Source organism: Salmo salar, chromosome 11, assembly GCF_965601325.2.
Source record: "Salmo salar chromosome 11, fSalSal1, whole genome shotgun sequence".
Taxonomy (NCBI): Eukaryota; Metazoa; Chordata; class Actinopteri; order Salmoniformes; family Salmonidae; genus Salmo; species Salmo salar.
The window spans coordinates 110,667,898-110,692,338 of record NC_138301.1 but is presented as its reverse complement, the minus strand read 5'-3'; the positions used below and the strand labels follow the sequence as shown (position 1 = coordinate 110,692,338).

At 43.7% G+C, this 24,441-nt stretch overlaps 1 protein-coding gene across 1 annotated transcript; it reads right to left on the bottom strand.

The window, feature by feature from the left end:
• Window positions 1-1,301: 1,301 nt before the first annotated feature.
• LOC106563680 (G2/mitotic-specific cyclin-B3) lies at window positions 1,302-13,213 on the bottom strand. The gene is made up of 12 exons (XM_014129471.3): window positions 13,035-13,213; window positions 12,709-12,838; window positions 12,434-12,514; window positions 10,783-10,883; window positions 8,366-8,480; window positions 8,182-8,283; window positions 7,998-8,090; window positions 7,734-7,871; window positions 7,420-7,575; window positions 7,097-7,246; window positions 1,946-2,076; window positions 1,302-1,678 (listed from the first exon to the last, which is right to left on the bottom strand). The coding sequence occupies exons 2-12, from the start codon at window positions 12,784-12,786 to the stop codon at window positions 1,597-1,599; spliced, it is 1,227 nt and encodes a 408-aa protein (XP_013984946.3). The 5' UTR covers window positions 12,787-12,838; window positions 13,035-13,213; the 3' UTR covers window positions 1,302-1,596.
• Window positions 13,214-24,441: the final 11,228 nt, after the last annotated feature.

Sequence of the window (24,441 nt, the reverse complement as noted above, 5' to 3'; positions counted from 1 at the left end):
CGGTAGAGACTCTGAATGATCGGCTATGAAAAGCCAACTGACATTTACTCCTGAGGTGCTGACCTGTTGCACCCTCTACAACCAAGGTGATTATTATCATCTGACCCTGCTGGTCATCTATGAACATTTGAACATCTTGGCCATGTTCTGTTATAATCTCCACCCGGCACAGCCAGAAGACATAGCCTGGTTCCTCTCTAGGTTTCTTCCTAGGTTCTGGCCTTTCTAAGGAGTTTTTCCTAGCCACTGTGCTTCTTCACCAGCATTGCTTGCTGTTTGCGGTTTTAGGCTGGGTTTCTGTACAGCACTTTGATATCAGCTGATGTAAGGGCTTTATAAATTATTAATACATTTGATTGATTGCTGACAGCGAATTAAGTACTAAAATCATTGCATAAGGAAGAGTAAATAATTGACATACTGGGTGTATAGTGGGTGGGGTTATATCCTGCCTGTTTGGCCCTGTCCGGGGGTTTCATCGGATGGGGCCACAGTGTCTCCTGATCCCTCCCGTCTCAGCCTCCAGTATTTATGCCGCAGTAGTTTATGTGTCGGGGGGCTAGGGTCAGTCTGTTACATCTGGAGTATTTCTCTTGTCTTATCTGGTGTCCTGTGTGAATTTAAATATGCTCTCTCTAATTCTCTTTCTATCTTTCTCTCGGAGGACCTGAGCCCTAGGACCATGCCTCAGGACTACCTGGCATGATGACTCCTTGCTGTCCCCAGTCCACCTGGCCGTGCTGCTGCTCCAGTTTCAACTGTTCTGCCTGCGGCTATGGAACCCTGACCTGTTCACCGGACGTGCTTGTTGCACCCTCGACAACTACTATGATTATTATTATTTGACCATGCTGGTCATTTATGAACATTTTAACATCTTGACCATGTTTTGTTATAATATCCACCCGGCCCAGCCAGAAGAGGACTGGCCACCCCTCATAGGCTGGTTCCACTCTAGGTTTCTTCCTAGGTTTTTGGCCTTTTCAAGGGAGTTTTTTCCTAGGGAGTTTTTCCTAGCCACCGTGCTTCTTTCACATGCATTGCTTGCTGTTTGGGGTTCTAGGCTGGGTTTCTGTACAGCACTTTGAGATATCAGCTGATGTACGAAGGGCTATATAAATACATTTGATTTGATTTGTGTACTCAGTGAAGTAGCTGACGGTGAAGTAGGTAACAGTGAAGTAGCTGATGGTGAAGTAGCTGACGGTGAAGTAGCTGACGGTGAAGTAGCTGACGGTGATTGTGTTATTGGCTGGACATGTCTGGGTCCAGCCAGAAGTACAATCTCATAGAAAAACACATACAGTACACAAATATTTAATCTCTCAAGTGTCAATTAACAAGTGGATAATTGAGTTTTCATACAAAACCTTAAAATCTAGAATGCTACATAAAAAAAACATTGTTAAACCCTATTGTCTGTTTGACATTCTTCCTATTACATGCATTTTGTATTAGTGTAAAAATAACTACTAAAACTAATTCAACAGATTGTGCTCTTGTTGATTTGTAAACATTTTCCTCTACAAGGAGACAACAAATATATGACATACAAATAAATAACCTATTTACACTATTAGCAGACCTGTGGTTCACTTAGGAGACTTGCTGCTCTATCAGAGCATCTTCTAGTGTCTGGACAGACACCAAGGGAATACACGCTACCTCAAAGAACACTCTGAAATACAAGAGATTCAGAAATAAAATACATGTTTTCTTCCTGGACATAGAATGAATCTAAAAACATGCAAGTCTACGTTGTCACTCTGCCGAACCCTTGTTTTCCTTGTTCTATTTTACATTTTAGTCATTTAGTCGATGCTCTTATCCAGAGCGACTTACAATTTAAGATAGCTAGGTGAGACGGCAACATGTCAATCGTAGCAAGTACATTTTCCTCCGTGAAAGGTATGTCTGTCACCTACAACAGAGCATGGTGCCTTACTTGTGGGAATACTTGGTAGTGACGGCTGTCAGCTTGTCATCAGTAGGACAGGCTAGCATGGTGCGCAGCGTCTTCACCAAGGGGGTTAGCTCCTTCACAGTGTAGCCAGTGTGGTACTCTAGCATGGCTGTCTGGGGTACAAAGATACATCTCATTAATTAGAAATGCGCTTTTAACTATAATTAACAAAAATATAAAAACTCCACATTCAACAATTTCATTGGTTTTACTGAGTTACAGTTCATATAAGGAAACCAGTCAATAGAAATAAATTCATTAGGCCCTAATCTATGGATTTCCCACGACTGGGAATACAGTTGGTATCGGTTGGTCACAGATACCTGGGCCTCAGGATCTAGTCACGGTATATTTGTGCATTCAAATTGACATCAATAAATTGCAATAAGCTACTTATGCCTGCCCATACCATAACCCCACTGCCACCATGGGGCACTTTGTTCACAACGTTTACAATCGGCAAAACGCTCGCCCACACAACGCCATAAACGTGGTCTGCGGTTGTGAGCTCGGTTGGACGGATATACTACCAAATTCTCTAAAAACAAATGTTGGAGGCAGCTTTTGGTAGAGAAATGAATATTAAATTATCTGGCAACAGCCCTGGTGGACATTCCTGCAGTCAGCATGACAATTGAACGCTCCCTCAAAGCTTGAAGCATCTGTGGCATTGTATTGTGTAACTCAAAATTGAAAAGGCACTCGCACATCTGAGCTATCTTCGTTGCAGGTGCATGGTAACAGTTCAATAAGATTGAAACCCACACACTGCTTTTGCTAGCATCACTATAAGCCTTGAGGCCGAGACGTAAAGCTTATTAACTTCTCTAGGGCCAGTGGGCCGATTTCGTCCCACCTACGTAACAGCCAGTGGAATCCCGTGGCGCGTTATTCAAATACCTTAGAAATGCTATTACTTCAATTTCTCAAACATATGACTATTTTACACCATTTTAAAGACAAGACTCTCGTTAATCTAACCACACTGTCCGATTTCAAAAAGGCTTTACAACGAAAGCAAAACATTAGATTATGTCAGGAGAGTACCCAGCCAGAAATAATCAGACACCCATTTTTCAAGCTAGCATATAATGTCACATAAACCCAAACCACAGCTAAATGCAGCACTAACCTTTGATGATCTTCATCAGATGACAATCTTAGGACATTATGTTATACAATACATGCATGTTTTGTTCAATCAGGTTCATATTTATATCAAAAACCAGCTTTTTACATTAGCATGTGACGTTCAGAACTAGCATACCCCCCGCAAACTTCCGGTGAATTTACTAAATTACTCACGATAAACGTTCACAAAAAGCATAACAATTATTTTAAGAATTATAGATACAGAACTCCTCTATGCACTCGCTATGTCCGATTTTAAAATAGCTTTTCGGTGAAAGCACATTTTGCAACATTCTAAGTAGATAGCCCGGCATCACAGGGCTAGCTATTTAGACACCCACCAAGTTTAGCCCTCACCAAAGTCAGATTTACTATAAGAAAAATGTTATTACCTTTGCTGTTCTTCGTCAGAATGCACTCCCAGGACTTCTACTTCAATAACAAATGTTGGTTTGGTTCAAAATAATCCATAGTTATATCCAAATAGCTGCGTTTTGTTCGTGCGTTCATGCATTTTTTAAATATATTTTTTTTATATTGTTGTTCAGTGTAGCTCAAATCCACAGAGCGATATCCAATGTATCTTCCATCTGCCATTCTTCCATGTTTCTTCCATTTAAAACAATCATGTGTGTCTGTGCTGATCAGTCTGTTGTGAAAACCTCTTGATTGCTGTGAATCAAATTGAGATATGACAATCAGAGTAAATGGGAGCCATGTGGTATGGGATTGGTGTTTACAAAAGGAAGAGTTGACGTGACTATAGCAGCTTAAGAAAATGGCACCAGGAGAAGAAGGCAGACGTTTTACGTGTCCCCAACCCGATTGTGTTTTTTTGTACGTTTATTAGCGTTTTTTGTAACTTCTTTTTAAAATTATTTTGTACATAATGTTGCTGCTACCGTCTCTTATGACTGAAAATAACTTCTGGACATCAGGACTGCGATTTCTCACCACGGACTGGCAGAATCATTTTTTTCCTTTAACGAGTCTGACGAGCCCGACACAAACAATATACTGCTTTCTAGGGAACAGGCCCAGATCCCTGTGATTTGTGAGAAGAGGAGGCAGAGAAAAAGGGGCAGGAGGGCGGGCTGCCTTCTGAGAATTTGTAGGCGATCGAATAAACCCCCCACTTCCTTCCATTCTGCTAGCAAATGTGCAATCTTTGGAAAATAAAATCGATGACCTACACGCAAGATTAAACTACCAACAGGACATTCAAAACTGCAATATCTTATGCTATCAACATACAGCTGGCTGGTTATACGCTGCACCGGCAGAATAGAACAGCAGCGTCTGGTAAAACAAGGGGCGGCGGACTATGTATTTTGTAAATAACAGCTGGTGCACAATATCTAAGGAAGTCTTGAGCTTTTGCTCGCCTGAGGTAGAGTATCTCATGATAATCTGTAGACCACACTATCCGTATTTTTCATAGCTGTTTACATACCACCACAGTCAGAGGCTGGGACTAAGATAGCATTGAATGAGCTGTATCCTGCCATAAGCAAACAAGAAAACACTGACCCAGAGGCGGCGCTCGTAATAGCTGGGGACTTTAATGCAGGGAAACTTAAATCCGTTTTACCAAATTTCTATCAGTATGTAAAGTTCAACCAGAGGGAAAAATCAACAACTCCGGACCACCTTTACTCCACACACAGTAACGCATACAAAGCTCTCCCTCGCCCTCCATTTGGCAAATCTGACCATAATTCATCCTCCTGATTCCTGCTTACAAGGAAAAATTAAAGCAGGAAGCACCAGTGACTAGATCAATAAAAAAAGTTGTCAGATGAAGCAGATGCTGTTTTGCTAGCACAGACTGGAATATTTTCCGGGATTCCTCCGATGGCATTGAGGAGTACACCACATCAGTCTTTGGCTTCATCAATAAGGGCATCGACGACGTCTTCCCCACAGTGACAGTACGTACATACCCCAAGCAGAAGCCAAGGATTACAGGCAACATCCGCACTGAGCTAAAGGCTAGAGCTGCCGCTTTCAAGGAGCAGGACTCTAACCCGGAAGCTTACAAGAAATCCCACTATGCCCTCAGAAAAACCATCAAACAGGCAAAGCATCAATACAGGACTAAGATTGAAACATACTGCACCGGCTCTGACGCTCTTCAGATGTGGCAGGGCTTGCAAACAATTACAGACTACAAAGGGAAGCACAGCCAAGAGCTGCCCAGTGACACAAGCCTATCAGATGAGCTAAACTACTTCTATGCTCGCTTCGAGGTAAATAACACTAAAACATGCATGAGAGCATCAGCTGTTCCAGAAGACTATGTGATCACACTCTCCGCAGCCGATGTGAGTAAGACCTTTAAACAGGTGAACATTCACAAGGCCACGGGGCCAGACTGATTACCAGGACGTGTACCGCAAGCATGCGCTGACCAACTGGCAAGTGTCTTCACTAACATTTTCAAGCTCTCCCTGTCCAAGTCTGTAATACCTACATGTTTTAAGCAGACAACCATAGTTCCTGTGCCCAAGAACACTAAGGTAACCTTCCTAAATTACTACCGAACCATAGCACTCACGTCTATAGCCATGGAGTGCTTAGAAAGGCTGGTCATGGCTCACATCAACACCATTAACCCAGAAACCCTAGACCCACTCCAATTTGCATACCGCCTTCACAGATCCACAGATCACTATGGCACTCCACACTTTCCCTCATGGACAAAAGGAACACCTATGTGAGAATGCTATTCATTGACTACAGCTCAGCTTTCAACACCATAGTGCCCTCAAAGCTCAGCAATAAGCTAAGGACCCTGGGACTAAACACCTCCCTCTGAAACTGGATCCTGGACTTCCTGACCCGCCGCCCCCAGGTGGTAAGGGTAGGTAACAACACATCCGCCATGCTGATCCTCAACACAGGGGCCCCTCAGGGGTGCGTGCTCAGTCCCCTACTGTACTCCCTGTTCACCCACGACTGCACGGCCAGGCGACGACTCCAACACCATCATTAAGTTTGCCGATGACACAACAGTGGTAGGCCTGATCACCGACAATGACAAGACAGCCTATAGGGAGGTGGTCAGAGACCTGGCTGTGTGGTGCCAGGACAACAACGTCTCCCTCAACGTGATCAAGACAAAGGTGATGATTGTGGACTACAGGAAAAAGAGGACAGAGCACGCCCCCATTCTCATTGACAGGGCTGCAGTGGAGCAGGTTGAGAGCTTCAAGTTCCTTGGTGTCCACATCACCAAACTAACATGGTCCAAGCACACCAAGACACTCGTGAAGAGGGCACAACAAAACCTATTCCCCCTCAGGAGACTGAGGTTCTACAGCTGCACCATCGAGAGCATCCTGACTGGTTGCATCACTGGCTGGTATGGCAACTGCTCGGCCTCCGACCGCAAGTCACTACAGAGGGTAGTGCGAATGGCCCAGTAAATCACTGGGGCCAAGCTTCCTGCCACCCAGGACCTCTATACCAGGCGGTGTCAGAGAAAGGCCCTAAAAATTGTCAAAGACTCCAGCCACCCTAGTCATAGACTGTTCTCTCTGCTACCGCACGGCAAGCGGTACCGGAGAGCTAAGTCTAGGTCCAAGAGGCTTCTAAACAGCTTCTACCACCAAGCCATAAGACTCCTGAACACCTAATCAAATGGCTACCCAGACTATTTTCATTGCCCCCCCTCCCCCTATTTTACACCGCTGCTACTCTCTGTTGTTATCATCTATGCATAGTCACTTGAATAACTACCTATATGAACATATTACCTCAACTAACCGGTGCCCACCGCACACTGACTCTGTATCAGTCTTCCCCTGTATATAATCTCGCTATTGTTATTTTACTGCTGCTCTTTAATTACTTGTTACTTTTATTTCTTATCCGTTTTTTTTTTTAACTGCATTGTTGATTAGGGGCTCGTAAGTAAGTGTTTCACTGGAAGGTCTACAACTGTTGTATTCGGCGCATGTGACTAATAAACTTTGATGTGATTATTGTACACCCACTCACCCATCCTCCCAGGCCTTTAGTGATGAGGGCCAGGAGCAGGCAGGCAGCAGCCAGGCGAGAACCTCTCTCAGGAACCTGCTGCAGCTCCAGAAGGCTCAGCTCACACACATAGCGAGCCAACGTCAGGGTCTCCATGCTGGCGCTCACACACTGGGGAGAGGACGCAGAATCAATCATTTGTCCATCTACTTACTAACGCAGCATATCAACGAATACATCTCCTTAAAAATATGGATGACCTCTGAAGCAGGTTGTTTTCCTCCTGTGGATCCTTGTTTCAAAATACATTCTTGAGTACTGCCCAAGGACAAGGAGGGTCTCACCTTGGCATAGCGTCGGAGAAAGCGGTAAGGGACCGGAATGTTGATATCAAACTGCAGTGCCTGCAAGATGTTTATCTCCATGGCGATAATCTCTTCCCTCGTGTAGGCGTCGTCGCAGATGTACAGGAAATCATCGATACATGGCGGAGTGCGTTCCTAAGGGAGGAAGACAATACTCAATACTTACTTATTGAAGGATAATGTTTAACTTTAATAGCAATTCATGATTAGGACAGAATTGTTAAGCTTCTAAGCAACATGAGATATTCTGATGTTCAGATCTCTAACCAGTCCCGTACCCCTCAGGGTCTCACCTCGAACTTGGAGGCGATGAGCATGGCTGTGGAGCCAATGAGCTGCAGGCTCTCCCTCATGATGACGCTGCAGGCCAGGTAGTGGTCCGTCAGTTTTACCGCCAGGTACAGGGTCTCGTGGTTAAGCTCAAAGTTTTCCTGAAGATGGAGCCGAGGTAAACATTCAGATCTGGAATGTGTTAGGGCAGCAATACCCAAAACACATGTTGTTGTGAAGAGAATCAATAGGCCAACCAAACAAAGTTATCTGTAACCAAAAGTCACCTGAAGTTCAACCATCCAGTCCACCAGAATCCCTCTCATGTCTTTGTTCAAGTCCGGCTGACTGTTCATGTAATCCTTTAAAACAAACTTCTCCTGAAGAAAAATGATAACATTTCATTCAGAGGATGTTATATCATCCACCATATGAACTCCTATATGAAAACGCCCCAAGACAACACCTTACCTCTCTCTCCCTCAGGTAGTCAAATATTTCCTTGGCATACTCGGCGCTCATGGAAACGTCACCATGGAATTCCTTGTCAATGTCAAACTCGTCAGGCACCACCTGGGAATAGGACACAGGCAGAGGAGAATGACTGCCTTGTTGAACCCAGAGGGCTGATAGCATGGATGTGTCTGTCTCTCACCTGTCTCCCTGGACAAAGAGTGGTCTCCTCCTGTGGCCATACCACCAGGTCTTTCTCTGGGGATAGGCCCACCTCCAACGTCATAGATTGCCCATTAGAGCACACAGCTTTAGGTCTACAATGGAGAAAAAAAAATAAAAAAATAAAAAAGTTTTAAAATAAATAAATACAAATATATATGTGTTTTAGCAGTGTTGGGATGAGAGAGAACATATACGAACACAAAATGGAGACATCTGATATACAGTACAGTCGGAAAGTATTCAGACCCCTTCCCTTTGTCCACATTTTGTTACGTTACAGCCCTATTCTAAAATGTTCCCCTCAATCTACACACAATACCCCATAATGACAAAGCGAAAACGGGTTTAGAGAATAAATTTAAACAATAACGTTATTTACATAAGTATTCAGACCCTTTGCTTTGGGACTCAAAATGAAGCTCAGGTACATCCTGTTTCCATTGATCATCCTCGAGTCAACTTGATTAGAGTCCACCTGTGGTAAATTCAATTGATTGGACATGATTTGGAAAGGCACACACCGGTCTATATAAAAGGTCCCACAGTTGACAGTGCATGTTAGAGCAAAAACCAAGCCATGACGTCAAAGGGATTGTCCATAGAGCACCGAGACAGGATTGTGTCGATGCACAGATCTGCAGCATTGTCTGCAGCATTGAAGGTCCCAAAGAACACAATAGCTTCCATCATTCTTAAATGGAAGAAGTTTGGAACCACCAAGACTCTTTCTAGAGCTGGCTGCCTGGCCAAATTGAGCAATCGGGGGAGAAAGGCCTTGGTTAGGGAGGTGAACAAGGACCCTATGGTCACTGAAAGATCCAGAGCTCCACTGTAGAGATGGGAGAACCTTCCAGAAGGACAACCATCTCTGCAGCACTCCACCAATCAGGTCTTTATGGTAGAGTGGCCAGATGGAAGGCACTCCTCAGTAAAAAGGAACACAACAGCACACTTGGAGTTTGCCAAAAGGCACCTGAAGGACTCTGACCATGAGAAAGAAGATTCTCTGGTCGGATGAAACCAAGATTGAACTCTTTGGCCTGAATACCAAGCGTCACATCTGGAGAAATCCTGGCACCATCCATACGGTGAGGCATTCAGGACAAGTCTCTGGATGTCCTTTTTTTAATTTTACCTTTATTTAACCAGGTAGGCCAGTTGAGAACAAGTTCTCATTTACAACTGCGACCTGGCCAAGATAAAGCAAAGCAGTGCGACAAAAACAACACAGAGTTACACATAAACAAACGTAGTCAATAACACAATAGAAAAACATATGTACAGTGTGTGCAAATGCAGAAGAGTAGGGAGGTAAGGCAATAAATAGGCCACAGAGGTGAAATAATTACAATTTAGCATTAACACTGGAGTGATAGATGTGCAGATGATGATGTGCAAGTAGAGATACTGGGGTGCAAAAGAGCAATAGGGTAAGTAATAATATGGGGATGAGGTAGTTGGGTGTGCTATTTACAGATTGGCTGTGTACAGGTACAGTGATCGGCAAGCTGCTCTGACAGCTGACGCTTAAAGTTAGAGGGAGATATAAAACTCCAGCTTCAGTGATTTTTGCAATTCGTTCCAGTCATTGGCAGTAGAGAACGGGAAGGAAAGTGGCCAAAGTAAGTGTTTGCTTTGGGGATGACCAGTGAAATATACCTGCTGGAGCATGTGCTACAGGTGGGTGTTGCTATGGTGACCAGTGAGCTGAGATAAGCCGGGGCTTTAACGTCCTTGAGTGGCCCAGCGAAAGCCCGGACTTGAACCCGATCAAACATCTCTGGAGAGACCTGGAAATAGCTGTGCAGTGACGCTCCCGATTCAACCTGACAGCTTGAGAGGATCTGCAGAGGAGAATGGTAGAAACTCCCCAAATACAGGTCTGCCAAGCTTCTACAAAGCTGTTTTTGCTTTGTCATTATGGAGTATTGTATGTAGATTGAGGGAAAAAACGATTTAATCCATTTTAGAATAAGGCTGTAACGTAACAAAATGTGGAAAAAGTCAAGGGGTCTAAATATATTCCGAATGCACTGTAGCTACAATAGTTTAGGCTGTTATGAACTGAATACATTCATGGGCATTGTAGTTGATGGAAATGTCACAAATGCTGATTAGTCAGCTAATTATCCCATTAGAGTAGACTGATCTAATTCTAACCCTATCGGATAGACCTCCGGTCATTTTCAGTGTGTTCTGACTGCAAGATATCCGAGCTGCCCAAGTCACCTGCTCCATAATGAGATGAACAGAAATGCTCTTTATTACTCAGGCCAAGGGCATTTTGTGTCACCTCATCAGTGACCGTGTCTAACCCATTCTATCCAATCTAGATCTTAAGCTTTTAGTAAATGATGATCAGTGTGGCAAAGAAATGGCTCTGAGGAACATTACTCGTTCAGATTAGCTTCATTCTTGGCAGCTTCTTTGCTCTTAAGTGCCTTCTTGGCAGGCTTCCCAATCTTGGTCTGGTTGTTAATTTGAATCTTGGTGGCCTATTCAAAAGGGGTAAAATGAGAGAGACAAAAGTAAATCTTTATGACCATTCAGATTGTGAAATTTCCTCAGAAGACACATTTACATTTTAAAGGGCCAAATAGGGTACCAACCAGGCAGTACATAGGGTACCAACCAGGCAGTACATAGGGTACCAACCAGGCAATGCTACACCATTCATTACACATAATGGCAACATTTACAGGATCAAAGCTGCTTATTACACAATAATGGAACAGCGGTCTAAGGCACTGCATCTCAGTGCTTGAGGCTTCACTACAGACACCCTGGTTCAAATCCAGGCTGTATCACAACCAGCCGTGATTGCGAGTCCCATAGGGCGGCACACAATTGGCCCAGCGTCGTCCGGGTATGGCCGGTGCAGGCCATCATTGTAAATAAGAATTTGTTCTTAACTGATGTGCCTTAAATATATATAAAAATACACAAAACATTAGGAACACCTGCTCTTTCTATGACAGACTGACCAGGTGAAAGTTATGATCCCTTATGGTTAAATCCATTTCAAATCATTGTAGATGAAGTGGAGGAGACTGGTTAAAGAGGGATTTTTAAGACTCGGGAGAATTGAGGTAGGTGCCAGGCGCATCAGTTTGTGTCAAGAAATGCAACGCTGCTGGGTTTTTCACGCTCAACAGTTTCCCATGTGTATCAAGAATTGTCCACCACCCAAAAGACATCCAGCCAACTTGACACAACTGTGGGAAGCATTGTAGTCAACATGGCCCAGCATCCCTGTTGAACGCTTTCAACATGTTGTAGAGTCCATGCCCCAACAAATTGAGGCTGTTCTGAGGGCAAAAGGGGGGGTGGGGGGTGTGCAAGTCAATATTAGGAAGGGTGGGGATCAAGACAAAAACAAACATCTATGGAAAAAATGTACCACTAACATATTATTGTGATGCAGTGCTTAGTATTGACCAACACCCTCTTACAGTGGCTTTGGGCTCCTTCACAGAAATCAGCGGTTTATTCTAAACTCTAATAATGGGATGATTCGATTATGATAAGCCGTGGGGAACCGGTCTATGGCCCGTGACGTGAACGGGCAAACGCGGCGAGGTAGGAGCGTTCTTCTCAAATCTAACAATAATCTGCAGTGCTCTGCCATGTTGTCAACAAGGCAGCATGGTGCGTTGTCCAGACACATACAACATATCTCTCAACATCTCTCTGGCCTACCCAGGCCAGACTAATCTAATCCCCTCAATGAGTCAGTAAACTGCTTTGAAACAGTGTCACATGTGCAGTGTTTATACGTGATGACACTTCAAGCGCCTCCTCAACTGGTATAACGGAGATCATTTCTGAATTATTTATTTAATATTGTTTGTCCAAGTATGAGTTTGAAAAACACTGTGGATACTGTAGTTATAAATGGGATACTTTGAGATATGTAATATTTATTTGAAAAGTTCCCCTGATGAAAGAGAAATATTGGCAACGGTTTAACCAAAGAGGTTATTCTCAGTATCACTCCACACATACATTCACAAACATCACTGATGAAAAACCTTGGTCAGCTTACATTAGTGATGTCAACAAAGGCAGATCTTTTCTTTACGCCACCCTGTGGAGAAGATGGGGACCTCTTACTGTGAACACCCTCCTGAGGAAGACAAAGACAGGGTCGTGTTTTATTTTGCAGAGAACAAAAATCAACCTTGTTCTAGCTAGCTACTACACTTTTGCCTGATCAGAAAACAGTGCATCATGTTCAATCATTGTAACACTTTTTCAAAAAGGCAGGATTTCATCAAACAGCAGATGTGAGTTTGATAACGTTAACTTCTAGCTAGTTACCTGATTCTCCATCCCACCTATTGATCCTTTTCCAGGAACTTTAATGGAAGAGGGGTTCTTTCCCCTTGAGAAAGGCATCTCTCTGCTCCACCGGTAACGTTATACTTTGTTTTGTAGCTAACAGTCGTTTCTGTGGGAAAAGCCATGTCATTAACTAGTTTGCTGAAGTAGTTGGCACTAGCAAGGCATGGCTATCTAGACTCTGGGGACAGCAGACTACCGTTGCTTTACTGAAGCTAGCTAGCTATAACAACATTAGCTAGCTTGCTAGTATTATATCAGACAATTACCAGTGACGGAACAAAGTAATTTAGGTAGCTATTTACCTTCTGTACAGCAGATTTCCAACTGTTGGCCTCAATGACTCATGCTATGCTTTTGTTGATAATAAAGAGAAAACACGAATGTTTAGCTTGCTAAATAAGAAATTGCTCTCAGGGAAAGAAAGCTTGGACTGGGGATTTGAAAGTTTGATTACACATTTCGGCCGCGTGGATTGGTCCACTCTCACAAAGTTCTACCGAATCACGCGAGATCCTGAGTCACAAGACCATCGTTGATAAGAGGCGGGTCTGTTATCCTCCTTGTTTCATGAACAAAACCATGTCCTTATTATGTTGATTTATTTTCCCTTTTGTACTTTAACTATTTGCACATCGTTATATACACATAATATGACATTTGTAATGTCTTTAATTATTTTGGAACTTCCGTGAGTGTAATGTTCACTGTTCATTTTTATTGTTTATTTCACTGTTGTATATTATCTACTTCACTTGCTTTGGCAATGTTAACATTTGTTTCCCATGCCAATAAAGCCCCTTGAATTGAATTGATACATGTTGGATACATTAGTAACCTACAAGCTGCATACACCAGAGATGAATAGTATTTTTATTTATACTAACGCATTCGCTTCAGTTGCTTGCAAGGGAACTCAATCTAGGTATTAAACACTACACAGTTACATTTTCTTCATCCTCCAGCCAGAGAGGAAGAGAGAGGCCTAACTCGGTAGAAAATCTGTCTCCCTCCAGCAGATTGGGCATTTTTGTATGGAGATCAATGAGAGTGTAGAATTTGGTCAACCAACAAAAATGAATGGCTTATTTGCTATGTGAGGCGTATTTGATCGAATAGAAGTTGTCATGTTTTTATTGCTAAAATTGTACTGATATAAGTAGGACAGGTGACATCCCGGCAACTTTGAGAAAAACACTGTATATCTGAGTTGTCTCGAGATGGCTATGCATATTAATAACGTGAGGCTAGTAGCATAGCATCTCTCTCCATTGAATACAGCCAGTTGACTTCAGCAATACTTATCGAATATTGAAAAAAAAGTATTACAATAATGAGATGTATCCACCCATGCAAAGAAAGAGGAGGCTATGTGGACAACGACTCCCATTGTTAGGGTGGAAAGACATGTACCTTGTCAGTATATCCATTATGGTGTTGGAGGGCCAGCAGGCGGCACCCTTTTCTCTGGTCTAAAAAAATATCCCAATGCCCCCAGGACATTGCCCTGTGTAGGGTGCCGTTTTCCGGATGTGACGTTAAACGGGTGTCCTAAATCTCTGTTGTCACCAAAAAATCCCATGACCCCGTTGTCCTGGCTAAATCCCAATCTGGCTCTCATACCATCATGGTCACATGATAATCCCCAGTTTACAATTGGCTCATTCAACCCCCCTTCAACCTCCCTCCCGTAACTATTCCCCAGGTCGTTGCTGTAAATGGGAATGTGTTCTCAGTCACCTTACCTGGCACCTGGTAAAATAAGGGTTAAATAAAAATATATATATATACAAAAATATATATTTGGTAAATCCTAACCAATGATTTATGGCTACTCTAGATGACTGACAGGGGTCACTGTGTTGAAGCCACTGTGACTCCATCTTGGCAAACAAATATTTTGGAAGCTATAGAAATCCATGTATTAATGTCTACATTTGTTTTTGCCATATTTATGATATTACAGCCACAATTAATACTTTTAAATTATATTATGTGAGCTAAATATACTTAAAAACATTTTCCTTATATTATCGTTTTTACAGATTACTAATGTTAACAACAACACAATACGGAAATACTGTGCATTCAGAAAGTATTCAGACCCCTTGACTTTTTCCACATTTTGTTACGTTACAGCCTTATTCTAAAATGGATTAAAAAAAATGTTTCCCTTCATCAATCTACACACAATACCCCATAATGACAAAGGAGAAATTGTTGCAAATTTATGAAAAACTGAAATATCACATTTACATAAGTAAAAGACCCATTACTCGATGATTACAGCCTTGAGTCTTCTTGGGTATGACTTTACAAGCTTGGCACACCTGTATTTGGGGAGTTTCCCCCATTCTTCTCTGCAGATCCTCCCAAGCTCTGTCAGGTTGGATTGAGGGCATTGCTGCACAGCTATTTTCAGGTCTTTCCAGAGATGTTCGATCGGGTTCAAGTGCGGGCTCTGGCTGGGCCACTAAAGGACATTCAGAGACTTGTTTCCGAAGCCACTCCTTTGTTGTCTTGGCTGTGTGCTTAGGGTTGTTGTCCTGTTGGAAGGTGAACTTTTGCCCCAGTCTGAGGTCCTGAACGCTCTGGAGCAGTTTTTCCATCAAGGATCTGTCTGTACTTTGCTCTGTTTATCTTTCCCTCGATCCTGACTAGTCTCCCACTCCCTGCGGCTGAACATCCCCACAGCATGATGCTGCCACCATCATGCTTCACAGTAGTGATGATATTGGCCAGGTGATGAGCGGTGCCTGGTTTCCTCCAGACGTGACTCTTGGCATTCATGCCAAAGAGTTCAATCTTGGTTTCATTAAACCAGGGAATCTTGTTTCTCATGGTCTGAGAGTCCCTTATGTGCTTTCTTTCTAGGCACTCTACCGTAAAGGCCTGATTGGTGGAGTGCTGTAGAGGTGGTTGTCCTTCTGGAAGGTTCTCTCATCTCCACAGAGGAACTCTGGAGCTCTGTCAGAGTGACCATCAGGTTCTTGGTCACCTCCCTGACCAAGGCCCTTCTCCCCCATTTGCTCAGTTTAGCCAGGTGGCCAGCTCTACGAAGAGTCTTGGTGGTTCCAAACTTCTGTGTTCTTGGGGACCTTCAATGCTCCAGAAATGTGTTGGTACCCTTTCCAAGATCTGTGCCTTGACACAATCCTGTCTTGGAGCTCTATGGACAATTCCGCCGACCTCATGGATTGTTTTTGCTCTGACATAAACTGTCAACTGTGGGACCTTATATAGACAGGTGTGTGCCTTTCCAAATCATGTCCAATCAATTTAATTTACCACAGGTGGACTCCAATCAAGTTTTAGAAACATTTTAAGGATGATCAATGGAAGCAGGATGCACCTGAGCTCAATTTCGAGTCTCATAGCGAAGGGTCTGAATACTTATGTAAATAAGTGTTGTTCTTGATAAGTCCGCGGATCAACTCCCTCCTCTCGTTCTCCATTGCTCTGATCTTCATCTCATAGCTGTGCTCTCTTTCGTTGCTCTTTATGAGGGCATCTCTAGTCTTTTCTATGTTCAGTCTCAGGTGCAACAGGTTCTGTCTTACCTTTCGGTGTTTCTCCAACTCCATCGCTTTTCTTTTCAATATTGCCTTCTCTTTCTCATTCTCCTCCTTCATCCTTTCATTCTCGCCTTCCATTATCTCTCTCTCTGACTCTCTCTCACTCACTCTCTCTCGCTCTCTCACACTCTCTCTCACTCACTCTCTCTCTCCATATGTCTTCCCCTTCTCTTCCACCTCAGTCCTTACCGCCTTCTCTCTCGTTTTCCTTCATTTCACCCCTCACTCTCTCGACCTCCTTCTTCTCCAATTTCACCTTCTCCACCTTCTTCTTAAACATGTTTTCTGTTTCAACTTTTTCATCACTCCTTCCAAATCTTCTCAGACTCTGTCGTTTATCTTTTCTGCCACAATCTTAATACACTCTCTGCATCTTAGGCTTCCATTTCTCCTCTATCACCTCCCTCACCTGATCTACCTCCTTCTATTTTTTCTCCTCCATCTCTGACGTCACCCTCCCTACCTCTATCTTCAGCTTCTCCCCTTCTCTGACGTCACCCTCCCTACCTCTATCTTCAGCTTCTCCCCCTTCTCTGACGTCACCCTCCCTACCTCTATCTTCAGCTTCTCCCCCTTCTCTGACGTCACCCTCCCTACCTCTATCTTCAGCTTCTCCCCCTTCTCTGACGTCACCCTCCCTACCTCTATCTTCAGCTTCTCCCCCTTCTCTGACGTCACCCTCCCTACCTCTATCTTCAGCTTCTCCCCCTTCTCTGACGTCACCCTCCCTACCTCTATCTTCAGCTTCTCCCCCTTCTCTGACGTCACCCTCCCTACCTCTATCTTCAGCTTCTCCCCCTTCTCTTCCTTCCGCTCCTCATACTCCTCCCTCTTTCTCTCTGCTTTTTCCTCCCTCTTTCATCCTCTAATTCAAGCTCTCCAACTCTTCTTTTACTCTTTTCACCTCCTCTTTCGTCTTCTCTTCCACATCTATTTTCATTCTGTCCCATTTCCTTCTCTGTTTTTAATCATCTCTCCTGTTCTTGCTGTCTTCTTCAGTCTTTCATCCACCTCCACTTTCAACTGTTCCACTATCTTATTCTTCCTCTCCAACTTCTCTTTCTCCTTTTCCAACTTTCTCCAACGTTTCCAGCTTCTTACTCTTTTTCTCCAGTTTCTCTTTCTTAGTATTTGGTAGTTTATTCAGGCGCCTTATTACTATTATAAACTGGTTACCAACGTAATTACAGCAGTAAAAATACATGTTTTGTCATACCTGTGGTATACGGTCTGATATACCACGGCTTTCAGCCAATCAGCATTCAGGGCTCGAACCACCCAGTTTATAATATCCCATATATTGCATCCTTTGCTACTAGTGTTACAGTTGCTTTGTCGAAGCAGGTCCAGATATCCTAATCCTGACAGCATTCTTGAATCCTGATATCCTAATCCTGACAGCATTCTTGAATCCTGATATCCTATTCTTGACAGCATTCTTGAATCCTGATATCCTAATCCTGACAGCATTCTTGAATCCTGATATCCTAATCCTGACAGCATTCTTGAATCCTGATATCCTAACCCTGACAGCATTCTTGAATCCTGGTATCCTAACCCTGACAGCATTCTTGAATCCTGGTATCCTAACCCTGACAGCATTCTTGAATCCTGATATCCTAATCTCACAGCACCAATTGTTCTGTAAACACCAGAGAGAATCTCACAACATCAGGAACCATCTGTGTCATTGGTTGATAATCATGTGACTCATAGATGCTGCTGAAAGCAAGTGAAATGCAATAATCATGTGGAGTTTCACCCAAGTCGTTAACTCATGCTCATCTCCGCTGGCATGAACAGAGCCACATATCATATTGTATGGAGTTGCACCTAAGTTTCACCCCTGCTATGTTCCCCTGACATTTATGCAGCAACCTTGAATCATGTGGAGTTGCACCTATCCAGACCCTCGTGTTTCATCTCTACCTCCTCCCGCTTCTTCACTTCTTTGTCTTCCTTGTTCACCCTCTGGATCTCCTCCACCACCACATCTCTCTCCCTTGCCACCTCCTTCTCCTTTATCTCTACCCCCTCCCTCTTCTTCACTTCTTTGTCTTCCTTCCTCACCCTCTGGATCTCCTCCACCACCACATCTCTCTCCCTTGCCACCTCCTTCATCTCTACCTCCTCCCTCTTCTTCACTTCTTTGTCTTCCTTCTTCACCCTCTGGATCTCCTCCACCACCACATCTCTCTGCCTTGCCACCTCCTTCATCTCTACCTCCTCCCTCTTCTTCACTTCTTTGTCTTCCTTCTTCACCCTCTGGATCTCATCTCTCTGCCTTGCCACCTCCTTCTCCTTCCTCTCTACCTCCTTCCTCTTCTTCACTTCTTTGTCTTCCTTCCTCACCCTCTGGATCTCATCTCTCTGCCTTGCCACCTCCTTCTCCTTCCTCTCTACCTCCTTCCTCTTCTTCACTTCTTTGTCTTCCTTCCTCACCCTCTGGATCTCATCTCTCTGCCTTGCCACCTCCTTCTCCTTCCTCTCTACCTCCTTCCTCTTCTTCACTTCTTTGTCTTCCTTCCTCACCCTCTGGATCTCATCTCTCTGCCTTGCCACCTCCTTCTCCTTCCTCTCTACCTCCTCCATCCTTGTCTTAATTTCTTCCTTTGCACTCTCATCACCTTTCTCCTTTATTTTCACCATCTCTCCCTCCTTTTGTATTTTCTCCAGCAGTTTATAGAGAATATTCACAGTGTCTTCATGCATTTCTGCATTTACACTCTCCTTTACTCTCTATCTCCCTTTCCATTTCTCTCCTCTAGCCCTCTCTCTCTCTCCATCTGAGGAGCAGGCTGGGAGAGAAAAGACATCTAGTGAAATGTGAGCTGCTCACCAGGGTTGCTGGCAGACGGCACCACCTGCTGTTGTCCACACTGAACCCCTACACTGTTCCAGGAGCACTGTACTGAGGATGGGTGTGTTAGATACTGGGAAAGCCCCCCCCGTCCCCAATTTTTTTTTAAAATATATATTTATGAATCAATAAGTCAATCAATAAGTCAAACTATTCAACCCAAACAACCAATCAGTCAGTCAATTAACCCAACCAATTAATCAGTCAGTCAATTAACCCAACCAATTAATCAGTCAGTCAATTAACCCAACCAATTAATCAGTCTGTCAATTAACCCAACCAATTAATCAGTCAGTCAATTAACCCAACCAATTAATCAGTCAGTCAATTAACCCAACCAATTAATCAGTCAGTCAATTAACCCAACCAATTAATCAGTCAGTCAATTAACCCAACCAATTAATCAGTCAGTCAATTAACCCAACCAATTAATCTCTGTTTGTGAGAGACACAAACACATGCTGCCGGTTGCTATTCTATTCTTTTATATGATATTCAGCCCACATCAGTCTAGTCCAGTCTAGCCCAGTCTAGTCCACTTCAGTCTAGTCCAGTCTAGGCAGTTAAAATGAATCCCCATTATTGACTAACAGTAAAACAGATCTAGTCAGATTTAATCACACTTGCTAACAGAGGGGGCATTGTATAACTTTATAACAGGTAGCCAGATTGTTTAAGAAAATAGCCCACACATGGCCACTTGATTAGCACAAAAAATAAAATAAAAAGTATGAAAATGTATGGATTCACTATTGTAAGTCGCTGCGGATAAGAGTATCTGCTAAAATGACTAAAAAAATGTTTTAAGATTAGGCTACAGATTATTTTTCAGAGCACAAGGATCGTCTGTTGTTCTCTCTCTGGGTTTTCAGGTCACTGGGGAAAAAAATAGATGGGGAAAAAAAGGAAAGAAATTAAATATCTATACATTTCCAACTAATGAGGTCAAGTATCTAGACTTGGGTGTCACTCAGGCCAATAGGTTGCTGATAGGTTTGTGTTTTGCTCTTCATCAAGTGTTCAGCGGAAGTGACTGAGAAATCAAATTATGATGCTCCAGAATGATGGCCACAGAGTGCTGGTCACAGCTAGATTGAGATTATATTTCTATGGTTCTGGTACTGTCACATTGCCTAGGCCTGTGCTACACCAGTAATTCACCTATGCTTTGCCAAATGTGTCATTACTTTACTTACATGATTTGTGAAGTGTTTATGTAGGCCTTATAAAGGGCCGATGAACCATATAAAGGGTTTATGAACCGTAACATCACGTTACCATCGCTGGTGACCAACACCCCAGCCAGCGGCAGCATTATGCTGCTGTAGTAGGCTATGTAATGAGATTTCTGACAGTAGAGGACACTCTATGCATTTGAATCCTTATGCCATTGACTGCTTGAGACATGGAAGCCCGCTTGAAACATTATATCTGGAAAAATAGGCGTAAATCCCTCAAATCATTTAACACCAGGAATGTGTGTGTGTGTATTAAATCTGCAGTCTGATGCACAGCTGCAAGGTCCATAAGGCCTCTGCATACACACAATCCAGCTGTGTTGGAATAGACAGTGCCAAAGAAGGCAGTGAGGACACAGGGAGGACTGAGAATGCAGTGAAAATGCAGATTATGTTGAAAAGTCCCCGCTCAACAGCCAGCACAAGTTTGAGTAGGCCTATATGATGTCTAGGGACACATTGCTCTGATTACAGTTAAGCCCCACATCTCAGCTGTGACCAGACCATTGGGTCCAGCTGCAGACCTCATCTCTCAGGCCCCCTCTCTATACTGCCACCTACTGAAGACCTCATCTCTCAGGCCCCCTCTCTATACTGCCACCTACTGAAGACCTCATCTCTCAGGCCCCCTCTCTATACTGCCACCTACTGAAGACCTCATCTCTCAGGCCCCCTCTCTATACTGCCACCTACTGAAGACCTCATCTCTCAGGCCCCCTCTCTATACTGCCACCTACTGAAGACCTCATCTCTCAGGCCCCCTCTCTATACTGCCACCTACTGAAGACCTCATCTCTCAGGCCCCCTCTCTATACTGCCACCTACTGAAGACCTCATCTCTCAGGCCCCCTCTCTATACTGCCACCTACTGAAGACCTCATCTCTCAGGCCCCCTCTCTATACTGCCACCTACTGAAGACCTCATCTCTCAGGCCCCCTCTCTATACTGCCACCTACTGAAGACCTCATCTCTCAGGCCCCCTCTCTATACTGCCACCTACTGAAGACCTCATCTCTCAGGCCCCCTCTCTATATTGCCACCCACTGGACACCTCATCTCTTAGGCCCCCTCTCATCTCTCAGGCCCCTCTCATCTCTCATGCCCCTCTCATCTCTCAGGCCCCTCTCTATACTGCCACTTACTGGAGACCTTACCCCTCAGGCCCCTCTCATCTCTTAGGCACCTCTCTATACTGCCACCCACAGGACACCTCATCTCTCAGGTCCCCTCTCATCTCTCAGGCCCCTCTCATCTCTTAGGTCCCCTCTCATCTCTTAGGCACCTCTCTATACTGCCACCCACAGGACACCTCATCTCTCAGGTCCCCTCTCATCTCTCAGGCCCCTCTCATCTCTTAGGTCCCCTCTCATCTCTCGGTCCCCTCTCATCTCTTAGGTCCCCTCTCATCTCTCAGGCCCCTCTCATCTCTTCGGTCCCCTCTCATCTCTTAGGTCCCCTCTCATCTCTTAGGTCCCCTCTCATCTCTTAGGTCCCCTCTCATCTCTTAGGTCCTCTCATCTCTTAGGTCCCCTCTCATCTCTTAGGTCCCCTCTCATCTCTTAGGTCCTCTCTCATCTCTTAGGTCCTCTCTCATCTCTCAGCCCCTCCCATCTCTCAGGCCCATCTCATCTCCCAGGCCCCTCCCCCCCTCTCCAACGCCAGAGTAAACGTCACTTTCAGGCATGGCACATGAGACGGTAGCGGAAGACTTCTTTCTGTTTAAAGGAAAACTCCACCGACAAACTATCTTTTGTTTGTTTCATTAGTCCATATGATGCAAAATCCATCATACCGGCTGTATTTCTGTATTTTGAAAGTTATATATCTTGAAAACTTCATTGCTAACACGCAAAACATTTTGGGACAATATCAACAATGGACTAATGAAACAAATACCAAAAGATAGTTTTCGGGTGGATTCATGAAATGAAATATATGCATTCACTACTGTAAGTTGCTCTGGATAAGAGCGTCTGCTAAATGACTAAAATGTAAATGTGATAAACGCAATGGTTCATTGGATCAATCTAAAATTTTGAACATACACTGCTGCCATCTAGTGGCCAAAATCTACATTGGGCTGGTATAATACATGGCCTTTCTCTTGTGTTTCAAAAATGATGTTACAAAAAAAGCATTTTTTTCTTTGTATTATCTTTTACCAGATCTAATGTGTTGTATTCTCCTACATTCATTTCACATTTCCACAAACTACAAAGTGTTTCCTTTCAAATGGTATCAAGAATATGCATATCCTTGCTTCAGGTCCTGAGCTACAGGCAGTTAGATTTGGGTATGTCATTTTAGGCAAAAATTTGAAAAAAAGGACTGGATCCTTAATTAAAAGGGGTTATTTGAAAAATAACTTATAGGGGTTCCCCCACAGTTTCAATTTGAAGAACCCCTAAAGGATACTCCAGGAACCTTTTATTTTTAGATTGTAGTAGAGCGCAGGCAGTTTTTGATTAGTTTGAGTTTGGAAAAGGGGCGCTCTCCACTTGCCACTATCACAGGGTGTGTGAGGCAAACTCTCAGGGCAACCAAGGCATTGGGGTACAAGGAGGCCATTTGGTTTCTGGAGATGTGCTCCAATGCGTCGATTGGTTCAGCCTCAAGACTTTGAGCTAATCGCAGAAATATTTTGTGTCGATGTCCTTGGAAGCTATTTCCAGTTTTGCGCAGTCCCTGGTAAGCGTCGCAATGACCATGCCTTTGATGGTAGGGATGTACAGGATGCTGAAAACACTTCTGTGCTCCTCAAACTGCATAAAGCGCTTGTTGATGGACTGGATAGCAGAATCAAGAATCTGATTTAAAAAAATGCACTTTAGGGTCAGTCACATGCTCATCCTCTACCTCGTAGCCAAACAGACTCCGCTTCTTCCTTGGACAAACCGTGGGCTGCGAAGGGAAACAGGGCTGAATACCCACTCTTTTGCGCTTGCTACATCGAAGCGTTAGTCTGGGAGAAATACCTTAGTTGAGTTGAATTGAGCCACTGCTTGTGACAGGTTAAAACACTGCAGAGGTAGGCCTATGGATGCGCAGTGTAATAAAATCTGAGCCGTCTATGTCCAATATGAACTGGGTGAGGGGAGCTGTCAGCCTTTTCATATTTCCAATCTATGCTACGCACCAGCCTCTATGACCAGAACCATGTCATGTGCACGAGAGGAGAGATTCTTTCGGCAGTCAGTCAGAAATGTTGACATAGAACCTACTGTCTTGAAGAGAAAGGTAGGCTTAGTTAAAATATATAATTCCCGGCAGGAGTAATCTCGAACCCATCTTCATCTTCCAGGATTGCCATAGGACTGAAGTCTCTGTTAGACAGGATTATTGTCATCATCCAACATAATTCATAATATTTCAATAATGCAAAATATGTTTAAATTCATTGTCTCCCAAGTAGAATGAAATAAACAAGTAAATTAAACAAATTGGGATAGTGACCTGAGCAGCATTCCATGAACTAAAATGCATAAATAATCATATGAAGCAGCAACAATAGACTATTTCTATTCAGGTAGACAAATCAAAATGAAGTTTAAAAAAATGGCTGCTACTGTGACCCATAGAAAAAGGAAGTAGTCAGGAGCCAATAAAATGATAAGCATTCAGGAGCCAATTGAAAGAGGGGGTTTGTTTTCCCTGGGCGGTTCATCAGAGGGGCCTGCGAGATGATGGGAAGGGCCTGAGAGATGAGGTCTCCAGTAGGTGGCAGTATAGAGAGGGGCTTGAGAGATGAGGGTCCTGAAAGATGAGGTCTGCAGCTAGAGTCTACTGGACCAGTGAGGAAACTGGGGGCTGCCAGTTTGGCTTGTGGACAGACAACATGTCTTCTTCTCACGCTATCTGAGGGAATGTGAGCCTTTGAGTGTTACAAATAAAGCTCAATATCAATAACCTACTGAACACGTAGGACCACAAAAACAGGCTACATTTTAGATGAACACAAATCAAGCATCAATAAACCAACCAAGTCAAACTTAGCTTACCTATTTGCAAAAAGCAGATCCAAACATATAGCATTAGAGC

Bases quoted from the DNA above. Each gene is read 5' to 3' on its own strand.
- LOC106563680 (XM_014129471.3), bottom strand. From the start codon at position 12,786: ATGCCTTTCTCAAGGGGAAAGAACCCCTCTTCCATTAAAGTTCCTGGA. The intron at 8,481-10,782 runs GTAATGTTCCTC...TCTCCATTGTAG, and splicing joins AATGAAGCTAATCTGAACGA to ACCTAAAGCTGTGTGCTCTA. The intron at 7,576-7,733 runs GTGAGACCCTGA...TTCCTCCCTTAG, and splicing joins TCATCGCCTCCAAGTTCGAG to GAACGCACTCCGCCATGTAT.